The sequence below is a fragment of the Salvia splendens genome, chromosome 5 (assembly GCF_004379255.2).
Source record: "Salvia splendens isolate huo1 chromosome 5, SspV2, whole genome shotgun sequence".
NCBI lineage: Eukaryota > Viridiplantae > Streptophyta > Magnoliopsida > Lamiales > Lamiaceae > Salvia > Salvia splendens.
In genome coordinates, this window is record NC_056036.1 from 31,671,930 (window position 1) to 31,698,263 (window position 26,334).

Consider the following 26,334-nt stretch of genomic DNA (forward strand, 5'->3'; position numbering starts at 1 on the left):
CTCTCAACTCAAGAATCCGTGAGTTTTTCTTTTCCTATATAAAGTAAATTTTAATTTCATAATTAATAAACTTAAAAAAAATTCCAAATTTAATCCACTCCATTTCATTTTAATTTTAGTGCATGGGTTTGTTATTAAATTTGTAGTAAATGAATAAGTATGGACCATGAGAAACTCTTGGTCGTTCCCCTCATTAATTGTCACACTTTCACTTTTAATAGTACTATTTTTAATAATAGACCATACATTATATTGACTCATTTCTCCCTCATATTATATTATAAAATAATACTTCATCCGTTTCCTAAAAATAGAAACTCTTCATTTTAGAAAATGGACCTCACAATCTAGTAACACTTATTCCACTACGTTTTCTCTTCATCTCTACTCCCGCCATCCCAATAAGAATATGCAATTTGAGGGACACGAGGTTTAATGTACAATTGGTAAAGTAAGAAAGATGTAGAGAGAAAAAGTAGTTAAAGTATTGTGAGTGGAAAATGAACCACACCTCATTTTAGAGAAGAAAATTTCCAGAATTAAAAAGTCTATATTCTTGTTGGGCGGACTAAAAAGGAAAGAATATTTATATAATTATGGGATGGAGGGAGTATTACTTTACCTATTTGTTCTCTTCCTCTCTCTTGCTTTACCAATTGTGAATTAACTCCCGTGCCATGTCAAATGCATAGTATTTTTATGGGATGAAAATGTTGGAGTTTACATAACGGAAATTGCAAATTAAATAAATTTACAATAGAATCTATTTAGGTGATTATGTGGATCGATTCAATTCATGTTTAGAACACATAAGAACATGATAATTGCACATTTAATTCACATAATATAATTAAATTATGGAATTAAATCTTACATAATGATTCTCCATAGAATCGAAGTGGCTTGCTACGTCTCAACGTGAAGAATCTTGAATTGATTGTTAAACCACAGATCTTCTAACTTATGACTCAACTCTAATCTAACTTCTTTGTGGGAAGAACATGTTAGAAATATAGAGATCTTGAAGGAGAATACAAGAGAAACCAGTTGCACACTTAGAGCATCCACAACGGTGGTGGGAGTGAAGGCCGCCGTCTGTGCCAGCGGCGAGGACGAGGACCGCCGCCGCTGCACTCGCGCCGCTGGCACGGCGCTGCTCGATGCATCGAGCAGCGCCGTGCCAGCGAGCAGGCGACGTGGCGGCTTATGATTGGGCAACGGCATAGCCGTTGCCTTTGAATTATTATTTTTTATTTTAAAAATCATTTTTAAATTATATAAAATGATTAAAAAAAATTCCAAATCCCAAAAATATGGCCGTTTTTTCCCATTTTTTCTGAATTTTTTTGATTTTTTTTGATTTTTTTCTCCCAAAATCATCTATAAATACACACATTCATCATCCATTTATCACATCAATTCATCTCCCATTCATCTCTCATTCTTAATTCTCATACAAACTATCAACACATTCATCCCTCATTCAAAACCTCAAATGGATTTCACCCATATTATGGCGGAAGCGGAACGCGAAGAACAAGAATACTACGAACAACATCGTGCCGCTTACGAAGCATATGTCGCGGTGAATACCCCCGCTCCTCCTCCTCAACGAACCAGATCAAATCGGCGCTACATTCATCGTGACCGGGAGGGAGCCCACGAAAGGCTCGTTGCCGACTACTTTGCCGACCAGCCGCGGATTCCGGCAGATTACTTCAGGCGCCGTTTTCGCATGTCAAAGCGCTTGTTCATGCGAATTGTCAACACATTGTCCGCACGTGTTGAATTCTTCCAAACAGGTCCAGATGCAGCCGGCCGGCAAAGTATCACCCCGTTGCAGAAGTGTACGTGTGCCATCCGACAACTCGCTGCGAATACCCCCGCTCCTATGGACTTGGCATGCATATTTCGGCGTTGCTGGATCCAACAACGACTTGAATGTACTATATTCTTCACCACTCTTCACTGATGTGATGAATGGTGTAGCACCGGCGATCGACTTCACCATCAACGAAAATAGCTACCACATGGGTTACTACCTCGCTGATGGTATCTACCCAAGCTGGTCGACTTTCGTGAAGACGTTCAACAACCCGCACGACCCGAGACGGGTTCTTTTTGCGCAGCATCAAGAGTCCGTACGGAAAGATGTCGAAAGAGCTTTCGGGGTCCTTCAAGCCCGATTCAACATTGTGAAGTCCCCGGCTCGGCTATGGTACGTGAATAATATCGCCGACATCATGTTCACGTGTATTATCTTACACAACATGATTATAGCCGACGAAGGGCCGAGGGCGGCTAGCTTCTACGACGAGGACGAAGCCGAAAGCTCAACAGCGAGGTCTCCCCCACGCCGAGGCGAGCATACGACGGTCGGCCAAAGAATCGAGACAAGGCACACAATGCGCGATATCCGAATCCACAATCAACTACAAGAAGACCTAATCAAACACATGTGGGCGAAATTCGGCAACACGTAGTGGTTTTTTTAATTTTTAGTATTTTAATTATGTAATTTTTAATTTTTTAGGATTTTAATTATGTCGTTTTTATTTTATTTGTCATTTGTAATATTATTTAGGTTTTTTTAATGAATTTTAGTATTATTGAAAAGTTATTGTTTAATTGAATTTTAAATTAATTGTGCTCGTCCTTGCGGAAGAGCACAGTTGTGGGTGTTGTGCTCTTGCCAGAGAGCAGGCAGAAAAAGTGGGGCTGGGCACACAACCGTGCCGCTGGCAAGAGCACGGTTGTGGATGCTCTTAGTGCAAATTTCGAAAACTCTTATTAGTGAGGAGGCCGAAATTTGTGTAGTGTGGAGGCTTGATTTAGGGTTTTGTGTAATGTATATTCCTTGTCCACTCCTCCATCTCTTTATATAGAGTTTGTGATGGGCCAGGTTAGGGATCTATGGAGCTTGGACTGGGTCTCCCCTTTGGACCTTCTTTACTAATTAAATTATAAGCCATAATTTAATATAATGCCAAAGGAATATTTCTTGGACTACTATAGAAGAAATACTGACCGCCCATCCAATCCAGGATTACAAGCAATCTGGGTTACCTCTTTAATAAATTATTTTCCGTGTCAAAGACAGCCATATCTATCAATTAATTGTAGTCTGTTATGGACTTTAAATTAATTAATAGTTTGTACAGTTTGAGATGTATATTTGAAATATATACTTCCTATTATTATTCTTGAATAATAAATTTTTCTCGAATAACTTTTGGGGATATAGTCAAACCATGGAGGCACACGATTCAATGCAATAACAAAACTGACATCATACTAATTATTGCATTGAATCGTGTAGCTGCATGGTTTAATTGTATTAAAATTGATCATAATACTGAAAGTAATGTGTTTACTTGTGTATCTGAAATGTTACAAAAATATCATGGGGTATTATTTTGATTACTAAATTATTCTCCTATGAAATGCAACATAATTCGTTATACTACCAATTTTGAGCTTAGAGTACTACCTGTCTTTAACTAACGTTTATTAGTCTTAGTTAAAAATTCATAACTAAAAGTTTCGCGGTTGTATATTGTAGGCAATATGATTAGTTTGCGCTTTAGTTGTTGTTAATAATAATAAGAAAAAATCAACGAAAATTAACGTTTAAAATATTTATATATCTTTTATGTGGGATACGAGTAATTGATAATTATCTTAAATTGATAATGGACATTTATGTCAACAACCTACATTATTATGGATGTTAACACGAAGACATATGTATGTCAACTAAATGTAGTTGACATACGTATGTCTTTTGTTGACATAAATGTAGTTGACAAATGTATGTCAACTATATTTAATTGACATACATATACCTTTGTGTTGACATCCATAACATATGTTGTTGACATAGTTGTCCTAATAGGACCCTCTCGCACATAAAGTAATGATCTAGTCAATTACAATTTGATCCTCTCCTATATTTAGTTAGAGTAACCTTTAACGACTGAGCTAACTATATGTTACGCTAATTACTTAGATTCGGCACCAATTGATTAAATTTACCAAAGTCAAATATACATAATCCAACAAGATTATTCAATTCTACCCTCCGGCTTGCATTGTACAAATAAGTACTATTTTATTTCCTTATTTTAGGTTAATTATAAGTGGAAATAAGTGAAACCATTCTGATAAGGCCTATTCCATGCATCGATTTAGGGGTAAAATGTATGCTACTTGATCATTTTATCGCGCAAAGCGCGTGTTAATTGTGCAGGAATATTGCTTGACCAAGGGCAACAAGGCCAAACTGATCAAGCTGGCACAGAAGGCGAAAAATGCCAAAAACTGGGTGGGTTGATCAAGGAGGTGATCAAACAGTTAGCAGGGGGACCACTGCATTCTAGAAGGAAGACACGTGAGGCTGATGCGCTGGAAGGCGAATCCTCATTCTGTTATTGAAGAACCACGACATTCTAGAATAAGGACACATATCAATTGATGAGGCGCGCGCGATCCCAGCAAGGACGAATATTCGCTGCCAAAGTTGTTATCATAGCTGGAGGTTGTGTGAGGAACTTATAAATAGAGGATGCAGCGCCATAATATGGAGCTTTTATCTTCTTCGGCATCTTCTTCCTTTTTCCTCGCCTTTAGTTTAGTTTTTCCGCCTGTTCCTGGTTCCAAGTTTTTCCCCAATTCCAAAATAGCCTATTTAAAAAGTAGAAATGGTCAGTTAGAAGGAAAGCGACTGAAGGGAGCGCAACAGAGAAATCAATATGTGTTCGGCGCCATCTCAAGTTTCCAACCGAGGACCTCTTGGCTTATTTCGCCTTCTTACTTTCTTCTTTTCTGAACTTGTTAGCTTAGTTAAATTTCGTCTTGTTGTGTAGTTAAAGAATCAACATTGTTTTGTATTTCGCATTTTCGCAATATTGTTTGAGTTCTGAGTATAAAAATCAAAGTTGTTTGTTTTCGGAATTCCATGTCCACTGTTCTAGTTTAGTTTCGTTTTAAAGTCCATGATCGAGTGTTTGAATCTTCATTATGTTGAATGACAAAGTGGTTTGTAGTTTCATAGCATGATTAGGTAGTTAAGTCTTTATTTCAGTCTGCCGTTTACTTGGTCCGTTATTTGTTGTCAGCATGATGAGTCCCTTGATCAAGTAGTTAGTCTATTTTCTGCCTAGCATAATCCAGTAGTTTAAAACTCCCAATTTAAAGCGTGGCAGCAGCCGAACCCTGTTCACTAAACACACACTCAACGCACCAGCTTCCCTGTGGGATCGACCCCGTACCTGCCGCTTTACTGTTAAAGTAGTGCATGTTTGGGAGTTATAAATGTTTTTTCGTGAACAAGAGAGAACGCTTTGATCAAGTAGCAACGACATTTGGTAACCGGTCGGTTATCTTCCATATAACTTGATTCATCTGCGCGTATTCTCTCTTGCCTTCACCAAAATGGTGCCGTTGTTGGGGAAGCATGGTGTGATTACATGGATGTGTTTAGTGCATAGGTGTAAATAGTTTTATTTCCTTCTTTTCTAATTTGTTTTTTCTTTTCTTTTATGAGAAGGTACCACCGCGGAGGACACTGGAATCATCCTCTCATCTACAGAAACACAAACGCTCAGTGGCGAGTTCAGGAGGCCGGTGTAGTAACCACTCGTTACAGAGCTGCGTTAGAAGTAGTAGTCGCAGAACAACTGACCAGTGAGGAAGAGGGAGAACAGACCACGCCGCCTAAACCACCACTACTCGAGGAAGCAGAAAAGCAGATGGTCGTCGTAGACAACGATTGGGGAATTGGCTTCCTACACGCTCATAACGAGAAGGAGCCCACTCATGCCATCACAGCTACCCCAGGGATACGGACAATCGCAATCAAATCGGGGGTGCTCGCGGTGTTATCAAATTTCTATGGACTCTCGAAGTAATGCCCTTATGACTTTTTGGAGGAATTTTGCAGATATTGTGAAATTCAACCAGTACCAGCTGGATCCACGTCAGAAGATTACAAGCTCAAGGCGATACCCTTTGTTTTGAAAGGTAATGCAAGAATCTGGTTAAGAAGGCTGCCAGAAGGCTCGATTAGAACCTAGGCCGAGTTTCGCATGATCTTCCTGGACCGCTTCTTCCCAACATCAAAGACAAGTGCCTTGAAGAGAGAGGCGGGGCAGGAGTATGATGAGCCTCTGGGCCAGTATTGGGATAGATTTCAGGGGCTACTTCAAGCATGCCCTAACCACAAGATGGGATATCGGGAGGTCTATTCAACTTTCTTTGGCGGACTCACGGTGGACAGCAAAAACGATCTCAACTTAGCAGCCCAAGGGGATTTCTCAAAAACCCCATTCAGTCAAGTGAAGAGTATTCTGGAGAGGCTAATCGAAGCCAAGAGATCATACGAAACTTCCCCCGGCTAGTACAGACAGGGAGCAGTGCACGCAGCTGAGGCACGTAGTGACGAGAAACTGGAGGCTCGATTCGAGCAGATGGAGAAGAAGCTGCTAGAGGCAGTAGAGAAGTCCAGAGCGCCTTCACCATCTGCACCTAAGGAGAAGCCATATGTGCAACCACCCCCGGAGGAGCACCATTACTATTATTGCGAGTTTCCTCCTGAAGCGGAACCGCAAGCACAGATGAATGCCGTCGGCCATTGGAACCCAAATGGTAACTGGATCCAGGGAAAGCGGAGGGATGCTCCGTGCAGAGATCATCCAAATTTCAGGTGGAGTGATCAGAACCAAAGCCAACCGCCTCAACCGTCCACGCAACAAATACAACCCTCAGAGGGGCAGCCCAATTGGCCAGCTCGAAATCAAGAGAGACCACATAATGGAGGAAACATGATGCAAGGAGGTCAAGCGAACTGGTCCAGTGGAGGACAGCCTAACTGGTCAGGCAGACAACAGGAAGGTAACTGGGGATACAGACACCAAGGCCCCCAGTCGAGCAACCAGGGGAGACAACCGAACAACCAGGTGGTGAGCTATGTCCCGCCACATCAAAGAGGCAACCAACAGTACTCCCAAGGGAATCAACAGCACAATCAGCTACCGTACTAGTGAGAGCACTATGGGCCGTCCGACTACCCTCAGCCCAACCACGGTGGGGGACCATCAAATCAAAGATATAACCGGCACCCCAATGAAGGTCAAGGAGAAATGATGGTTCCGCATCATCCTAATGATGAGATGCGTGAGATTCAGGAGGCTAAGAAGGAGCAGAGGGCAGCGCTGGACATGGTTACATAGCAGTTATCTCAAGTTGCCATGTCGCTGGGAGAGCTGAGAGGCTCTAAGCCTGGGCGCGAGAACATTGGTGAAGTCTTCCTGAGGTCAGGGAAGGTATACCAGAGCCCCAGCCCACCTACGGTACCACCAGTATCTAAGCCTAGACCAAGCCATGAAGAAGAAGAAGAATCCAGTGGAGCTGATCAAGCTAAAGGAAGGGACAAAGGGAAAGCGAAAATGGGCGGCGAGACCTCAGGAGAGAGTCAAGGAGAAGAAGCTGAGAAGGTCAAGCCCTACCGATATCGTAGAATGATCACCAGGAAGAAAGACGCCACGATCGATATTGCCAGTCTATTTAAAGACATGGAAGTCAAAGTGCCACTCTTGACGGCATTAAAGATGCCCCTGTCAGCAAATTCATTAAGGACTACCTGCGGGCAAGGTAAATGAAGAAGGGAGAATTATTACAGAAGAAAATATCTCTGCAGTGATCCAGGGAAGCAACCTCCCATCAAAGAAGACCGACCCAGGGATGTTCACACTCCCAATTTCGATCGGAGATATTCAAGTGGAGCATGCAATGTGCGATTTAGGGGCATCCATCAATGTTATGCCGTATGCTATCTATAAAAAGCTGGGAGAGGCCAAGCTCGTCGATACTGATATCATGATACAGCTGGCCGACAGATCTTGCATTCACCCGGAGGGAATTCTGGAAGATGTAATCGTGAAGGTGAACAATTTTCTGTACCCAGCCGACTTCTTCGTTATCAAGATGACAGAGCCAGCAGCGAAGGAGTCCAGCGGAGTTCTGTTGGGAAGACCATTCCTGTTGCCGGTCAGCACTATAATCGACGTCCGTAATGAGACGATCAGTCTGGATTTCAACGGAGAGCAATTCACGTTCAACATTGACGAAGCACATTCCAATTACGTTACTGCATTGAATGTTACTAATATCACGTATGTTTGTAATAAATAAGTAGTAGAAATTAATGAAAAATGACATAGTTTTACGAAATAGACAGTTTGGGAAAACTTTGGTTGAAAGGCAAATATGAATATCTCACGCCATAGATTAATAAGAGTTGCAAATGCAGGCACAAATAGGCCATTCCATTTAAAGCCGTAGAAAATCATAATTTCCCAGTTAAAGAAATTAAATATTTAGCTACTTAGTACAATTCTTATGTCCAACCTCCTAAATAATTTGTGTCCAACCTCTTAATTAATTCACAAATTCACCAAATTAAACAATTTACGGAATTAAAATTTCGCCACAATTACGGAATAAAAATTCACAAATTTACCAAATTAAACAATTTACGAAATTAAAATTTCGCCACGATTACGGAATAAAAATTTCATTAAATAAAAAAAAGAAAGGTACATTTCAACAAAAAATCTAAAAAAAGTACACTTCAATAAATACAAATCCATCAACGACGACCCCTCCGCTGCCATACTTCTTCAATTATATCGTTCTGGAATCGAATATGAGCTTGTTTTTGGCGCATGTCGGCAAATGCACGGACTCGCTCGACCTCGTCATGGGGTATCCCCATACGTACATTGCCGGTGGCCACGCCGTGGCTTGGACCCGCAGCATCATCATTATCATTGGCCCAATCCGTCAGTGCTGGACCTTCATATTCGACAATCATGTTATGCATGATAATACATGCGTACATCATATCGGCGATGCTGTCAGCATACCACAACCGTGATGGACCCTTCACTGCCGTCCATCGAGCCTGCAGCACACCAAATGCCCACTCCACATCCTTGCACGCTGCCTCCTGACGACCCACAAAACATACCTTCTTTTCTTCTGTTGGGCATTTGATCGTCTTTAGAAAGACGGGCCACATAAGGTATATCCCATCAGCCAAATAATAGCCCATGTTGTGCTGGTTACCGTTGGCGACGAAATTGATGGCCGGACCGACGCCCATGCACTGATCGTTGAAAAGGGGCGACGACTGGAGGACGTTGATGTCGTTGCTCGACCCGGCTACTCCAAAATAGGCATGCCAAATCCACCGCTGGTAGTCAGCTACCGCTTCAAGGATCATCGTGGAATTCTTGCCCTTGAAACCCGTAGTGTACACCCCTTTCCAGGCAGCGGGGCAGTTCTTCCACTCCCAATGCATACAATCTATGTTTCCTAGCATCCCCGAAAACCCGTGCTGAGTCCCGTGCATATCCAGCAGAGCCTGACAATCTTCGGGGGTAGGCTTCCGAAGATACCTATCCCCGAATATCTCCCTAACGCCCTGACAAAAATACTTTCGGCATTCGTGGGCAGTCGTCTCGCCGATGTGAAGGTACTCATCGAACATGTCAGCCACGCCTCCGTATGCCAGCTGCCTAATTGCGGCAGTGCACTTCTGAATCGGAGTGTGGCCGGGTTTACCAGCCGCATCCTCCCGCACCCTGAAATACCCGTATGGACGCTCTAAAGCGCCCACGATACGCGGGAAGAGCGGACGATGCATCCTAAAATCGTGGCTCCGGAGCGAAGTAATCTTCGTACAACAGACGGTGTGCAGTGAGGTGGTCCCGGGGTACTATAGATCGACGATGGATGAGTCGAGGTACCGCCGGCGCCAAGGCTGTATCTCTCTCTCCGCTGCCTCTCGCACACGTGCATGAATTCGCCTCTTTATGTCATCATACCCCATACCACTACCAACCGCACCGCTATCGCCCGCACCAAAGCCACTACCACTACCACTATCAGCCATTCTGGATATATAAAAGAAACGTAGAGAGAGAGACATACTCGTTAATACAAGTGGTGCGAATGAAATGAAGTTCAACGAACCGTATTTATAGAAGTTTCATAAAAAATATATATAAAATAATCGGGACGTCTGCACGGACGTCCGTGGGGTCAACGCAATGGCGGACGTCCCGGGAACGTCGCGGAAGTCCGATGTCCGCAGCGGACGTCCGTATCCGCGTCACCGCTGCGCAATGGCGGACGTCCCGCGCGAAACTCCCGCACGCCGGGACGGGCTCCATTGTGGATGCTCTAATAAGAGGCCTGCAACAGAAGCCGGCCTCTCAATATCGGCCGGACGTCCGCCGGGACGGGCGCCATTGTGGATGCTCTAATAAGAAGCCTACAACATAAGGCGGCCTCTTAATACCATTTTAACCATTTTGGCCCAGACTATTCATCTCCCCGCATACCCTACGACTATTTTAATCTCACGCCGCCCCACACTCTCCTCTCTCTTTATACCCTTGCCATTGACACTCTTCTGCAAATCCGTCCACGCCACCGTCAAAAAACCCTCCCTTGCTATTGCCAATCTCTTCATATGCGCCGCCGCCAAGCCTCATAATTTATGATCTTCCGACAGCTTATTTCTATCATCGTTTTTTTTTACAGATTTTATTGGTTTTTTGACCGATTTTTTTGCAAACATTGGGCGATTTTTGCCTTTTTTGCTGCATTCGGCAGTGAACAATTTGGGACCATGGTTTTGTTGAGTCACTATGCAAATTTCGTAAGTTTTTTTTAATTGTGTTTGTGGTATTTTATATATATTGGACAATTTGAGGCAATTTATTTTGTTAAAATTTGATTTACAGGTCTTTTTAATCATTTCAGATTTTTAATAGAATGATGTTGATCTTGTTTATTTACAAGCAGAATTCATGGATTAGTAGAATTCATGTTGATTTGGGGTGTAGAAGTTAGTTTTTTAATTTGGAGTAATTTGTTTTAATTACTAATTCCAAATACATGAAATAAAAATAATTTAAAATTAATTAGTTTTAATTTAATTTTAATTAATTATGCATTTTAATTATTTTGAATATTTTTTGAAGAATAGATAAATGTAGTTAATCTTGTTTACCAAACATCATACAAAATTATGCAAGATATAATCTCGTAAACCAAAGATAAATCTAATTCAATATTAATTCTATCATAGACAAGGCCCATCCCATACTGTATCTGAATACTAATTAGTCTTAAGAACCGAACAGGTATTAAATAGATCGCTTTCGTTATCTGATTTATTTGAATTCTCCCTTGCGCTGCCAACCCCTTCAGATGTACTTAGACACCTCTGACGTAGTTGTTCATTTCAGAGATGTATCTGAACGACCCGATCAATGTGCACGCATTCTACGAAGCTTTCTCCGTATGTTCACTTGTCACATTGTTTTGTCTACGTGTCCAAAATAGATTAAATATTAATTATTTTCATATCTCTATATATCATGACATATTTTAATATATTATTTCTCACTCACCGGGAATCGGTTTAGAGAAAGTGAATATACCACAATCATCTACTCGATCAATTATAAATTATTTAATTTTTTTCAAAATTAAATATTCGGTCACTTGAACGATCCGTCAAATAGCATTGACCAGACTATGATTCCAACATTTAGTATTAACAAAGTCTACGAATACTTGTTCGATTCAATATATGAATATTTATTTTTAGACCTGTTTATTCGGCCGGTTCCGCTTCTAACTGGACCGGTTGACCGGTTAACCGGTTTCAATTTTTCATAAATCCTAGAATCGGAATCGGGACCGGAACCGGCCGTTTATGAACCGGTTGGTTCCGGTTCGGAACCGGAACCGATGTTTAATTTTAATCCAAATTTATTTATAATTTTAAATAATTCTATACTAATAAAATAATAATCCAATATCTGGATATATAACAAATAATACCTAAAAATTCAAATAAATACAAAACAACAATACAATAGTATTCATATATGGATAAGGGTTGTGCCAAGTGTAGTAGGTTCGGACTAGTTTATCTTGGCAATTCTTTTATAAAAAATGACGTCTAAAATTTAGCATTTTTTAAAGAGTAAAGGCCAAAATTGGTCCTAAACATATGACCATTTTACGATTTTGGTTATAAACATTATGTTTTGAATTATTGCATCCCAAACATTTAAATTCGGACCAAACTCAATCCAAAAATCGATAGAGCCGTTAACTAGTAACAGTCAACGACTTTTAATCTTATCGGCAAGGATTCGGTCCAATTCGAGCGACGCAGTGGGCACGAATGGCAGTTGGGGGTTGCGTATGTGTTTTCTAGGGCTCGATTTGAGTGGGGATTCTATGTCGTTGTTGAAGAGTAAGGTGATGTTGATGAGGAAGATGCCAATATTGAAGTCGTCGACGAGGTTCTCGAGCATGACGGAGGATGGTAGAGTAGCGGGTAATGTCTTTGCGGAAGGTCCAGGAGATCCCTTGAGGGGTGGGCTCGGGGGTGCTGGTGCGGAGGAGCTCGACGTCGGCGAGTCAGACAGCGGGGATGCAGCCATATTGCGTGCCGTTGGAGGCACCGGAGAATTGGAGGACGACATTGGAGCAGTTGCAATTGAGGGCTGAAGAGGAGTTAGCGGTGGTGAGGGGAGGTTATAGGTGATGCCGAAGCTGTGATTGAAGAAGGGGAGGCTGCAAGCGGGGTTCAGGCTGACTTCGATTACTTTCTGGAGGTGCCTTAATGAATGAGTCTTCATTTCATTTTATTTAGAATAAATATTTTGTCATGTTATTCAAAATAAATAATTTTATTTTTAATATAATTAAAAATTATCATCAAAATGATTAATTCAGTCAAAATCCGATTAAAAATAATATTTGACGGTTCCGTCCATTTTGGACTGATTGTGGCTCGAGTTGAAATGTATGAGATGCAATAATTCAAAACGTAATGTCTATGACCAAAATTGTAAAATGGTCATATATTTAGGACCAATTTTGGCCTTTACTCTTTTTAAAAGAGTTTTAAAATTGAATTTCATTTTCTTTTTTTTCCTAAATAAATATTCAATGGAACAGTTAATAAATCATTCACAAACAGGTTAAAATCGTATGTTAAATGAATTGTTACAAAAATTTATAATAAATTTAAATTTCTATCGTATGAAATGATATTGTATTTGTATAGTTCTTTTGAAAAATAAAAACAAATTTATCATGTTCCACTCATAGTAGTTAGTTCATAAAAAATGGATTCCGAAAATAATTGTAGATTCAAAGCATCACAGTTTAAATATTTTAAATACTTCAGAAAACAGAACTAGCAAATTTAACACTATTTAAATCTTAAAATCAAACAATGTTTCAAATTATTTTATTTCAATTTAATATTAATTCAATTAAGTTAGATTTATTAGTATATTAAATTATAAAATAAATAAAATTGAATTGTAATTCAAATCCCGGTTTAGAACCGGAACCGATTTTACCTAGAAATTGATGATAATAATAATTCCAAAAACGTGTACATTTCATAATTAGAATTCAAGAAAACTATATGTATAATAGAAAATAGAAAACAAAAAATTATTGAAAAGAAAAGAGAAAACAAAAACAGGAAACAGTCACAGACGTGGCAGGCCCCACTTCCTCATCTAAGTTAAGTTCGTGTTTCCAACTTATTTTGTTTCCGCTCGATTGGGGTTTGTTCTTTGGTTGGGTTTGCAATTTTGGTTAAACATTGTCTTGATGTTTGATGTGTAATTTTAGAGATTAAACATTATATGCAAGATCAATCAAGTTTAATTAATTAACTCTAATATTTTAACGAATCTGCAAGAATACAGAGCCGATTGTTGTACTTCAAGTGCCGATCCACAGGGAGGCGTAGGCTATTTAATTCAAGATTGAAAAGATAGAAATCAATAAAAAGATGAAAAAACACAAAACGATAAGCAAAAAAAAAACAAAATTTAGACAATCGGATAAGAAGAAAGTATTGTTCCTATATGTCTCGGGCATACGAATTGGGATACTTCGATGGATTACTACGATCAAGACTATGCTTAAGAGGATTAAGTTTGATTTACGCTCCCTATCTGCTGAACACTTCAAGGGAATTGTATACCTAGGGTAGGCTGAACACGTCTCCAAGGTTTTACTCACTAACCTATCGCCCCTGCTAACTCGCGCAACAAGCTTTAGATTAGCTTCTACAACTGTCAAACACGATAATTAGATCATATTAACTTAATGCCCACGCGGAAGCGCATCAGACATCAAATTCACTGATTAAACCATCAATCCACTCGAGACTATCTCTCTGAACAAGTATCAACTCTCGAGTTCCTTGCACATGAGTAACGGCCAAAATCTATGCTAAAGAGGCAATAGAATAAAGGCTACAAAGTTCTACCTATCTAGACGTCTCAAGTTTAGTAGAATAATTAAACCATTTATGAACAAGAATCACACATAAATTAAACCGTAAAAAAAATCATCAAAGTATCCATAATTCACCCTACAACATATTCGGAGCAACGAAGAAAATCTAGCCAAACATACTAAAATGAATTACACCAAAAGAACCGTGAACCGTGAACTCCATGGTGTTCTCCAACTCTAGATGATGGCTGATCTCCCCCCGAGATGGAGTTTGGACCGTTCCTTCCTCTTCTCTCCTCTTGCCTCTTTTTCTCTATTTTCTTCCAATCTGTCCCCCTTTTCCCTCTGATTTTCGTCCCCTTTAAACTGCCAAGTCCCCCCAGCAACTGCCGAGAAAACTGCCTATTTTGCATTTGAGGTTGAAAACGCCCGACCGGGCGAAATGGAGATGAAAAGCGCCCGACCGGGCGAAGTTTCTGGAGACCTCGCGGATTTCACCCGACCGGGCGAAAGGCTTCTGGGCTATCGCGGTGAAACGCCCGACCGGGCGTTCCGAGCCATGAAAATCGCCCGACCGAGCGATAAATCTGTCCTCTCGCTGCCTTCCGGAAATCACCCGGCCGGGTGGCCAATTTTTATAGCTTCCTGCGTAGATTTTCACCATCCGAGCTTCCTTCTTTGTTTCACCATTTATTCCTCTTCCTACACCACAAAACATCCTTTTGCAAGCATCAAACGATATAAATCATGTAAAGTTAGGGTAATAAGAATGTACAATTTGATTCACATCAATGTTCTAAGCGTGGATGTAGAATTCGGAAAGAGGAGACAGTGATTACCTTATGTTGGTGATTGAAGGTGAAATCTCTGTCTTCTTTTGCTGCCATGAACTTTCTTTGTTAACAAATTGGAATATTTGATGAATTGGGCTAAAATTGGTCAAAAAGAAAAGAGATTTGATGCTCAAAATATTACTGTTTGATGAATTGAAAGGAAACGAAAGTTGGGCTCAAAATATTATTTGATGAATTGGGCTCGGCTCAAATTGGTAAAAAGAAAATTAGGATGGCCCAACTCTTATAATTAATTGGTCATTGGACTTTAGTTAAATTACTTGGGTCGGCCCAAGTATGCAGTTTAATTTATTTCACTCAGATCCATTATTCACATAGGCAAATTATTATTTTTCACCTCATAGTAATTTGGTGTTATTTCAAGTAACTAAACTAAAATTATATTTATGCGAATGAATATTTGTTGTAATATGTAATACGTTTTGATTTACATTTAAATACATGAGAAGCAAAATGAGTTTGAGTCTTCTGCACGGTAGACTAGTTGTGTGCGGCTTTCACAATAGGTAATTGATGCGAATCCGAGTAGCGTTTAACCATTTTAGTGGGAAAAACGAAGAAGAAGGCACGGCAAGCAACCAATCCGAAATTGGGGTATGATTCAAACTGTTCATTTCCTGTCAAGATGATGTCCTAATGCGCTCGCTTCTAAGAGCTTCACGTGGGTACCTGGTACTGCCCAATCGGAGCTCGAATAAAGAAGTTATGGCCGTTTGACAAAGGCTGCGCAGGGCAGTACGAACTCGACGACCTGCCCGTTTTGTTAGGCGATTTCAGCAGCATTTCCAGCGAGTCGCCGGCTTCGCACACCGACAAACTCAGTGACTCGTCAGAACGGGAACATGCGCCGATGAGTTTTTAATATTTTTAAATGCCTTTTTATATTCCAACTTTAGTTTGAGTGACCTTTTATCTCCCAATTCTCCACATCTACAAATATGATCTTTTGTACTCTTTTCGTCCCATAATAGATGGCACACTTGGGAATTGACACGAGATTTAAGAGATGTTGGTTTGTGTGTTAAGTGGAGAGAGAAAATAGTATATTTATATTAATGTGATAGAGAGCTTTTTTCAAAAAAGGAAATGTAACATCTTTTGTGGGACAAACTAAAAAGGAAAGTGTGACATTTATTATGAGACGGAGGGAGTATTATTTGTACAAATTAGATTAGAATAGAATTCGGATGCCTATTTCTCCAGGTCGAATAGAATTCTCATGAATGCTCTTTCCCTGGGTCAGGGGGCTCTTGGAGCCTATTTCATCTGGTCGGGTACAACTCTTTGTCCTATCGACAATTCTCACTCGGACAGGTAGCTTTAAACTACAATTTTGCCTGTCTGGGTCCATTTCTCCAGTGTCTCGCTAATCAACCTTCTAGGACTCTTTTGGACATAATTTTTCCCCTTGTCCTTGGTCCAAACTTAATTTTTTTCCTCTCATTTTCTTCGGGCTTTAGCTTTTAACCCTGAAAATGCATCAATATTACTATATTAAATTTTTTCCTTAAAAGTGCATAAAATCTATACAAACAAAACTATGATTTGCAATGTTTTAAAAACCGGACCGGCAAGCGAACCGGCGACGTTACTGGTTCACGGTTCAACCGGTCCAACCGGTCGAACCACCGGTGTAACCCTTTTACTGTTGCAAATATATATAGAAATATATTAAATTTAGTAAATGATTTACAATTAATAATATATCACAAAACATTAAACCTTATATATAATTAGTGATGTATAAATAAAAATAATATTAAAATTTAGTAAATATATTCAGATATATATATTTAATATTAGTTAGTCTAGATAAAAAATGTAATATTTCATGTATTAAAATAGATAATGTTTATATTAATTTAAGAAAATTTATTTCGTAAAATAATATATAATTAAATACGAATTAAGTACTTATTAATTAGTTTAGATAAGATTATTCATTAATGTCAATAGCTAGGGTATATAAATTATGTAATATTAAAAATTTATTTATAGTAAATAATGAATCTTATATGGTACTAATAGTAATATAGGTGGTAAGTAGAGCATCATTAAAATATAAAGGATGATAATTATATATATTATAATTAATAATTATATTAAAGAATAATAAAATTAAAATGAATTATTAGTTTTTGTAGATAAAATTAATGGTTAATGTATAAAAATATTTAATGTTCAAATTGTTCAATGAGTCCATGTGGTGGAGTGGTAGAGGTCTTCTTAACTAGAAGAGAGGTCATGAGTTCAACCTCTACCAACAACAAATTTTAAAAAATTTTGAAAAAAATAGAAAACCGGTTTCCGGTTCACGGTCCAACAGATCCGACCGGCCGGTTCCACCGGTTCACGGCGGTTCAATGTAGTGGTGGTTTAAAGGGGTGAACCGGACTGGACTACCTACCGGTTCGCGGTCCGACCGGTCGAACCGGCCGGTCCGGTCCAGTTTTTAAAACATTGATGATTTGAATTACATTACCATCCTCCTACCCCTCTCTTTGCCGTGTACTGAAGATGATGAGTTGGAATATGCTCCCGTCTAATAAAAAAGGGAACAAACTTTGTTTCATTTCCATGTTTATGGATTGGACGCCCCCAATCCGTCGGATTATATGGTCCACAATTTCTCGTGACGAAGGAAGGGTTTCTCTGTTAATAGCAGACTTTCCTGCGGATACTCCTAAACCAGATTCATAGGACTCACCCTGTCTATGTCTATTACATAGATCCTCTGTAACGAAGAAAGGATGTCCATTTGACTATTAAAGGGCGCGTTTAGCAACAGGGCCCTTAACATCTTCAGCTTAGCTCAATCGGTAGGCCCTTACTCTATTCCCTACTAAAGAAAAGGAATAGTAGGGCCAGTTAGCTCATTAACAACAAGAACTCAAGGGCTACTAATTCGGTAGTCTGAGAAGCTCAGCTACAGGGATACCCCTAAATTTATATATTTCACTTGGAGTATTAGATATTCCTTCCATCCTAGGGTAGATGTCACACTTAGAATGATACATGATTTTAGGAGATACTCCATTCGCCACACTATTAGTGAAACATATCTTTTGTGCACGAAATTTAAGAAAATGATGTTTCGATAGTTAAATGGAGAGATAATAAAGTAATATAGAGAATAAAGTAAGATAAGTAAAAAGAAAATAAAGTATGAGAGAAAATAAAATTTGAGAAAAAAATTGTGTTATATTTTGTGAAAAAAGAAATGACTAATTTTAGTGGAGACATCCCAAAAGGAATACATGTCGTTTATAGTGGACACAATGAAATATTCTTTAATGAAGATAAAAAATACATTTGAATAATAGAATGTAAGAGCATCCGCAATGGGGGACTTCCGCGCGGATGTTAGACCGGCGTTCGCGACGTCCGCGTGGGACGTCTGCCATTTGCAACTGTTCAACGGATACGGACGTCCGATACGGACACCGCATGTCCGCACCTTTTTGCTGACGTCCGTTGGGACGTCAGCCATTGCGTTGACTCCCACGGACGTCGGCGCGGGATTCCTGATTTTTGCATTAATTTTTTTTTTAAAAAATTCTATAAATACGTCTCTTTGCACTTCATTTCAATCGCACCACTTGTTTTAACAAGTTTCTCTCTCTCTAACACACTTTTCTTTCGAAAAACATGGAGCACCACGATAGCGATTCCCCCGCTTCGAGCGACTCACCGTCGCCTTTTTTTCCCGTTGGCGGGACTGCGCCGATTTCTGCCGCGATGCCCCAACTGCCGGGGATGATGCCCCAACCTCAAATGCCGGCGGGGATGATGCCCGGGTACTACAACATGTACCAGCAGTGGTATGAGATGATGTGCCAAATGTCCCAGATGCCCGGGGAGAGTTCCAGAATGCCGGGAATGATGCCTGGAATGTCATATATGATGCCTGGAATGCAGGGGATGATGCCCCAGATGCCCGGTATGATGATGCCGGCGATGATGCAGGGGTCGGCGACGGGTGCAGGGGGGAGTAGGCAGGGGGTCCCCCAATCACCGGTGGACAACGTCTACCGGCCCTACATGGATTTACTGTCGCCGGACAACCCAGTGAGTACTCCTGTCGAGACCCAATTCACTGGCCTCGACACGTTCTCGCTGGAGGAGTTGAGGCTGTCTCTGATCCGGGATTTTCCCACCGACGCTCCGACGCCCACGAGGAGAAGGGGAAGGGAAAAGGAAGGGGAAAGGGAGGGGACGGGACACTACATCATCTGCGGCGATGTACGATGGTGGGTCGGGGGCCGCTGAGGTGCTGGAGGGGTCCAGCGGGAACAAGAGGACCATCTGGAGCATGGAGGAGTATATTGCGCTGGCGAAGGCGTGGATCAGTGTAGTTGAGGATCCATACGTCGGAGCGAACCAGCACATCGACAGGATGTGGTGACGCATTAGCCAAAGCTACCTCCAGTTCAAACCGGTTGGGGGAAAGCCTCACAACGGCGAACAATGCCGTAAACAGTGGGAGCGGCTGAGGAGGCAGCTCAGCCGCTTTGCCGGCCTTTACACGAACTGTCTCCGCATGGCGTCCAGCGGCATGTCCGTCGAGGACGTGAAGCTTGCCGCGCACCAGCAGTACATCGATCCATCAAAGGGGTTCGGGGAATTCAAGTATTGGGATGTCTATCTCGTGGTGCAGGATTCGGCCAAGTTCACTGCGGGTGTTGAATCTGGCTGGCCAAAGCGAACGAGGATCAGCGCCTCTGGGGAGTATAGTAGTAGTGCTGGTTCCTACGAGCTCTCCCCGCCGAGGCAGAGTTCCCCACACCCACATCGTCGAACCGCCGCCGTCATCCGGTTGGGCAAAAGGCCGCGGCGGGGTCTTCGGGGGGAAGCGGCAGCGGATCCGCCGAGGCCCAATCGGCAGCACCAACCCAAAACGATCCCGAGAACCCCTCATTCGCCCGCATCGCGGCACATGAAACCTTGTTACGTGCGATGGTTGAATGACGCCAAGCGACCGACCCCCATTACAAGCGGAAGCTTAAACCCCTCCTCAACAGTATGCGTCGCGATTTGGGGTTCGACAAGATGTCGGATAGCGACGGCGAGGGGGGTGGCGGCGGCTGCGGGGACGACGAGGGTACCGGCGGTGGGGAATCCGAGGAGTGAGAAGGCGGTTTTTTTTATATTTATGTAATTTTTTTATGTATTTTTTTTAATTAAGTATGTTTTTTTATAAATAAAGTGTTCTCATTTTCTCCATATTTGTGTGGAAATTTTACTTTCGTAAATTGCTTAATTCCGTAAATTGTTAAATTGGTGAATTTGTGAATTTTTTAATATGGAAGTCCATATGACGTGGCAGAAGGTGTTTTTGGGATGTCCGCAGGGATGTCCGCCGGGACATCCGCGCCACTGCGGATGCCCTAAAAGAGAAAAATATAATTGGAATTGGAATAATAATAAAGAGAGAAAAAAAACATTATTACATGTATTAATTGAGATTTACTCCCTCCGTTCCGGTTAAGATAATACATTTCTTAGTCGTCACGTTATTTTGGGAATTGTTAGTTGATGTGTTTACTCGGAGAGAAGAAAGTAAATATATGTATTAAATAGACGGCAAATGATAGTTGAATATTTTAATTAGATAGCGAAAAAAGTAGTTGGATGTATTAATTAAATAGAGGAAATTACCAAAATAAAAATGTACTCCTTCCGCTCCACAGTAGTGGAGACATTTTGTTATTTTGGTACGTGTCATAGTGGTGGACTCATTTTCTCTTTTAGTAAAGTCAACACATTTTTCTCATTTATTTTACTTTTTCTTACATTATTCTATCTTCATCTCTTTACCTTTTTCATTTTCTATTTTATTCTTCTCTTACTTTACTCACTCAACACAAATTTTTTAAATCACGTGCTTAAATAAAACGCCTCAACTAGCACAGAACAGGAACAGAGGAAGAAGTATCATTTTATTTGATAAAAACTAGAGTAAAGGCCAAAATTGGTCCTGAACATATAGCCATTTTACGATTTTGGTCCTAAACATTATCTTTTGGATTTTTTGGTCCTGCACATATGGACATTTGATCATTTTGGTCCTCCGTCAATATTTCCGTTAAAAACTAACGGTCAACATTATCTTTTGGATTTTTTGGTCCTGCACATATGGACATTTGATCATTTTGGTCCTGCACATATGGAATTTTGATCATTTTGGTCCTCCGTCAACATTTTCGTTAAAAACTAACGGTCAACGGCCGATTTTTGACTAAAACAATGGGTTGGGTCGGGTCGTGTTTGGGTCGGGTTTGGGTTATACGTTAAGAAAAAAATAATATTTTCTTAAAATCTAAGCATAATATTTTCGTTAAAATCTAAGCATAATATTCTTAAAAAATTAATTAATATTTTTTAATTAATAAAATTAAAGTATAGTATTTTTTAATTAATTTTTTCATGAATTTGAAGAAAATATTATGCTTAGATTTTATTAAAAATAATTTTTTAATTATTTAATTTTATTATATAGATTTAATATTAATATACTTTAATTTTATTATTTTGATTAAAAAATGATTATTTTAATTTGGTAATTTTTTATTTTATTGTGTAATATCATGTTTAAATTGTATAATAACATCATGTTTTAGTCGTTATAATATTTTTAATCAACAAAAATAACTAAAAATTAAAGTTTTATAATTTTTTAATTAATAAAAAATAATTATTTTTTTTCTTAACGTGTAACCCAAACCCGACCCAAACACGACCCGACCCAACCCATTGTTTTAGTCAAAAATCGGCCGTTGACCCTTAGTTTTTAACGAAAATGTTGACGGAGGACCAAAATGATCAAAATTCCATATGTGCAGGACCAAAATGATCAAATATCCATATGTGCAGGACCAAAAAATCCAAAAGATAATGTTGACCGTTAGTTTTTAACGAAAATGTTGACGGGGGACCAAAATGATCAAATTTCCATATGTGCAGGACCAAAATGATCAAATGTCCATATGTGCAGGACCAAAAAATCCAAAAGATAATGTTTAGGACCAAAATCGTAAAATAGCCAAAATTATGTCCACTAAATTTAACCCCATTGACAAATGCTAAAGCTAATTATCTTGTATAGCCACAATTTCCAAAGCTGGGTTCTTTGCAAATTTATCTCGTCGGAACCTATGCTTCAAAACATAGCCACTTCAATCTTACAAAGCATCGCATCACATCACATCTTTTTTACTCCAAAACCCATACCGACCCGTATACAGCATCCGGGTCGGACCCTTGTTGCAGTTCGCCTCATCTCGATTCTTGATCTGCACCCAAAACTCCATTTCACAAAAGTCACAAGCAGCCATGATCCAAATCTCTCGAGCTATCATCCATGATCTCCTTTATGTTCGTGATCATCTTCAACACCTGCCACATCGTCGGCCGTTGCTCTGGCGACGTCAGGCTGCAGATGCTGGCCACCTCGACCAGCATCAGCAGCCGCATGTCATCCTCCCTGTCGTCGTCCCTCATTGCACGGACCCAGTCGGCCTGATCTGGGGGCGCGAGCAAGGGGTGCTGGGACGGGGGCTTGCCCGAGAGGAGCTCCACCAGCAGGATGCCGAAGGCATAGACGTCGGACTTGGCAGTGGCTCTGCGTGCGGACTTCCTGATCTCGGGAGCTTTGTAACCGGCGAAGTCGGGATCATCTTCCACCGAGGTGTCTGCAAGCATGGCCAGGCAGTAGTCGGTGACGCAGGCCTCGAAGTCAGACCCCAGAAGGACGTTTGAGGATTTGAGGTTCCCGTGGACGAATTTCGACGCTTGATGGATGTAGGCGAGGCCCTGAGCCACGTCTTCAGCGATTTTCAGGCATGACGTCCAGTGAAGAGGCTTTGCCATCGTTGATCTTGAACCTGAAAGTTACAGTGTTTTGACGAAGCATTACACAAACAACTTTATAAGCATTTTGGTAATCTATAGCTTCAAAAGTAACTTCAGTCAAGAACAAAATTGCACGGATATGCATATCATTGTGAAAAAAGCAAACAAATGAGTAACCCAGATTATGATGAGAGAAAGAGTAGTAAAGCAATAATTAAAATTTGATTTCCATGTCACTCATTACTTCCTTGTTTAGAAACATCATGATTTCCATGTCACTCATTACTTCCTTATAAATTCATCTCCAACCATTTACATCAAACTCAAACCCATTCTTGAATATATATCACATCATGTCTTACAAAATTTTTGCAATAACACCAAATATGTTCCATAGAAAACCTGAAAATGAGTTTGGGTTTGGTGTATGGTTGGAGAAGTTTTCTACACTAAAAATGAGTTTTGGTGTATAGTTAGAGATGATCTAAATTATACTCCCTCCGTTCCATGGTAGTTGAGTTAATTATCCATTTTGGGACGTTCTATGGTAGTTGAGTCATTTCCATTTTGGCAAAATATAACACATTTTACCGATATTACCTTATTCTCACTCTTTATTCTTTCTATTTTCCCCTTCTCCTACTTTATTTATTTAATACACTATACATTTTTTTTAATTTTCAAGTAAAAAAGAAATGACTCTACTATTCACAAAGTAACACGTAAAGGAGAGAGTAGATAGACTTGTTCTACTTGGAGTGCAATCCCAATCCAAAGCCAATCATGGGGCAATAATTTAAGAATAACACAAAAAGTAAACAAAATGTAGATGGCAGCTGGCATTAATTATGTAGTATTAGCAAAACCCAAATATAAAACGTAAGAATTAAAAGCATACCATGAATGAGATTGAAGAGGCTTCCATTGGGATGATAGTCAAATATGATCAATCTCTCCTGCTTAGCCTGAAAATAGGCTCTGAGTGGAACCAGATTTGGATGCCTAAGCACACCAACACACTCCAAATGCTGCTCGAATGCTTCTCCGCTCGTTATCGCCGTTTTGCACGCATCCAATCTCTTCACCGACACCACCACCTGATTCGCCATCACCGCTTTATACGTCGTGCCAATAGTGCCCCTCCCCAGCAGCTCCGCCGACGCTCGCATCAGCTGCTCCAGCGTGTACAGCTCCTCCTCGCCCGAACAGAATGTGAGATTGCCGCTTTTCATCATTCTCGGAGGTTGTTTTCCCTTTTTCAATTCCGAGTCTTCGGAATTCGTCTGGAGCAAGATGACTGAGGTAGGTTTGCCGTCTTCTTCGCCGAGATTGCTTTCAATTTTCGATTGAATTTCTTCTCCTCTCTCCTCGTTTTCCTCTCTCCTTTTCCTGATTAACGCGACGAGGCTTAGAACAGCGGCGAGGACTAGCAGAGCGCCGGTGACTAGCCCTAGGATTAGGCCTACGATTTTGTGCTGGCGTTTCTCGGCGGGAGGGGAAATGTCGGTGATTCCTGGCTGCGATTGGGCGTTTTGCAGGAGCGGCGAGGACGGAGGCGTGGCGTCGGAGGGGGAATTGAAGAAAGGATAGTCGCGGCAGGGTTTATTGATGATTTCGCCGCATAGATCTCGATTGTACGCGAATGAGGAGATCCTGAACCTTTTCAGCGTCGGTGTGACCGGAATCGGACCGGTGAGGTTGTTGTTTGAGACATTGAAGAGCTCCAGAGTCGACTGGTTCAACGGAGGAATCTCGCCGGAGAATCGGTTGGAGTCGAGGCGGAGGTACCCAAGCCGGTCTAAAACGGATAGGTTTTGCGGCAGAGATCCGGTGAAATTGTTGCGAGACAAATCGAGGATGAGGAGACGGTGAAGGAACAGAATCGAAAGCGGAAATTCGCCGGAGAAGCGGTTGTGGTCGAGAAATAGGGTTTTGAGGTTTAGGAGGGAGGAGAAGTCGGGGATTGGGCCGGAGAGGGAGTTGTTTCGGAGGCTGAGGACGCGGAGCTGGTCGAGGCCGGCGAGGGAGGCGGCGGAGACGGTGCCGCGGAGGGCGAGGCTGTTGACGGCGTAGCGCACGACGCGGCCCTGGGCGCACTTAACGCCGCGCCAGTGGCAGAAGTCGAAGCGCTCGTTGGTGGTGTAGAGGAGCTTGCCGTCGAGGTCGGCATAGGACTTGAAGGCCAGCAGGGAGGCGGCGTCGGGAGGGAGGGTGCCGGCGGCGGCGGAGGTGAGGAAGAAAAAGAGTGTGAAAAGAAGCATTGTGTTTTGAATTTGAGTGAAGGAAGGTTTAAAAAGGAGAAGAGGTTAATTTGGGAGGAGAAGGAGGAGGCATTGGGCGGAAAAGGGGTGGTGGGAAATGGAAATGGAAATGGAAATGGAAATGGAAATGGAGAGCAGCTGGCGGAGACAGGCCAAAGTGGGTCAAAAAATGTCACGTGAAAGTAGAAAGGTGTTGAAAAATGTAGTGGTTAATTACAGTACTTTTTTTGCTGTTGGTGATGTCTCCACTGGAGTTTTTAGCTGCACTAGTAAAGGTAAAAGTATCCACAATAGTCATTAGTTGTCCATTATAAGGCGGACACGCCCAATAGCCCGCCCCAGTTTTTATTCATAGCCTCAATTTTATTGTCCATAGCCTCAAAATTTTGTGTCCGCCACTATGGTGGACACCTCCAATAGCCCCAAATTTTATAATCAACTTTCATTTTATAATATTTCAAGTAATTAAGAACAAATTTATCGGGCTCTTAGTGGATTAGAAGAAGCCGACTATACGAATTAAAAATAAAATAAAAATAAAATACAAATTAAAATTAAAATTAGAATTACACACTAAATTAAAATTAAAATCACACACTACATTGAATCTAGTACAAATCACTACCAAGTTTACACAACGCCACTACCTCCCCTACGTGCCCACACTTCTTCAATCAAATCGGCCTGCAGTGTGTTATGTGATGTGGTCCTGCGCATATCAGCGAAGCGTTGGATCAAATATTCATTGCTCCGTGGTACACCCATCTGGATCGGCGAGGAGGCGACACCGTGACTTGTACTTGCACCCTCTTCCGGCGCCCATCGCTCCGCCGCAAATCCTTCATCTTCTATTATCATATTATGCAATATGATACAGGCTAACATAATATTCGCGACATCATCTTCGTGCCAAACTCGTGCCGGACACCGTATAATAGCCCACCGCGATTGGAGGACACCAAAAGCCCGCTCAACGTCCTTCCTAGCACTCTCTTGTTTGCGCGCAAAATATT

At 41.1% G+C, this 26,334-nt stretch overlaps 2 protein-coding genes across 2 annotated transcripts; one reads left to right on the plus strand and one right to left on the minus strand.

The window, feature by feature from the left end:
- The first annotated feature begins 6,467 nt into the window (after window positions 1–6,467).
- On the plus strand, window positions 6,468–7,040 carry LOC121804113 (basic salivary proline-rich protein 4-like). The gene has a single exon (XM_042203653.1). It carries the CDS (start codon window positions 6,468–6,470, stop codon window positions 7,038–7,040), a length of 573 nt encoding a protein of 190 aa, XP_042059587.1.
- A 15,203-nt stretch (window positions 7,041–22,243) lies between these two features.
- On the minus strand, window positions 22,244–25,706 carry LOC121805393 (probable inactive receptor kinase At5g67200). Its single transcript, XM_042205226.1, has 2 exons — window positions 23,959–25,706; window positions 22,244–23,092 (listed from the first exon to the last, which is right to left on the minus strand). Exons 1-2 carry the CDS (start codon window positions 25,319–25,321, stop codon window positions 22,530–22,532), a joined length of 1,926 nt encoding a protein of 641 aa, XP_042061160.1. The 5' UTR covers window positions 25,322–25,706; the 3' UTR covers window positions 22,244–22,529.
- Between the last annotated feature and the right edge of the window lie 628 nt (window positions 25,707–26,334).

Coding starts and splice junctions, on each gene's coding strand:
- LOC121804113 (XM_042203653.1), top strand. CDS start 6,468: ATGGAGAAGAAGCTGCTAGAGGCAGTAGAGAAGTCCAGAGCGCCTTCA.
- LOC121805393 (XM_042205226.1), bottom strand. CDS start 25,321: ATGCTTCTTTTCACACTCTTTTTCTTCCTCACCTCCGCCGCCGCCGGC. Junction 23,093..23,958: donor CCTCTTCAATCTCATTCATG/GTATGCTTTTAA, acceptor TGTAACTTTCAG/GTTCAAGATCAACGATGGCA.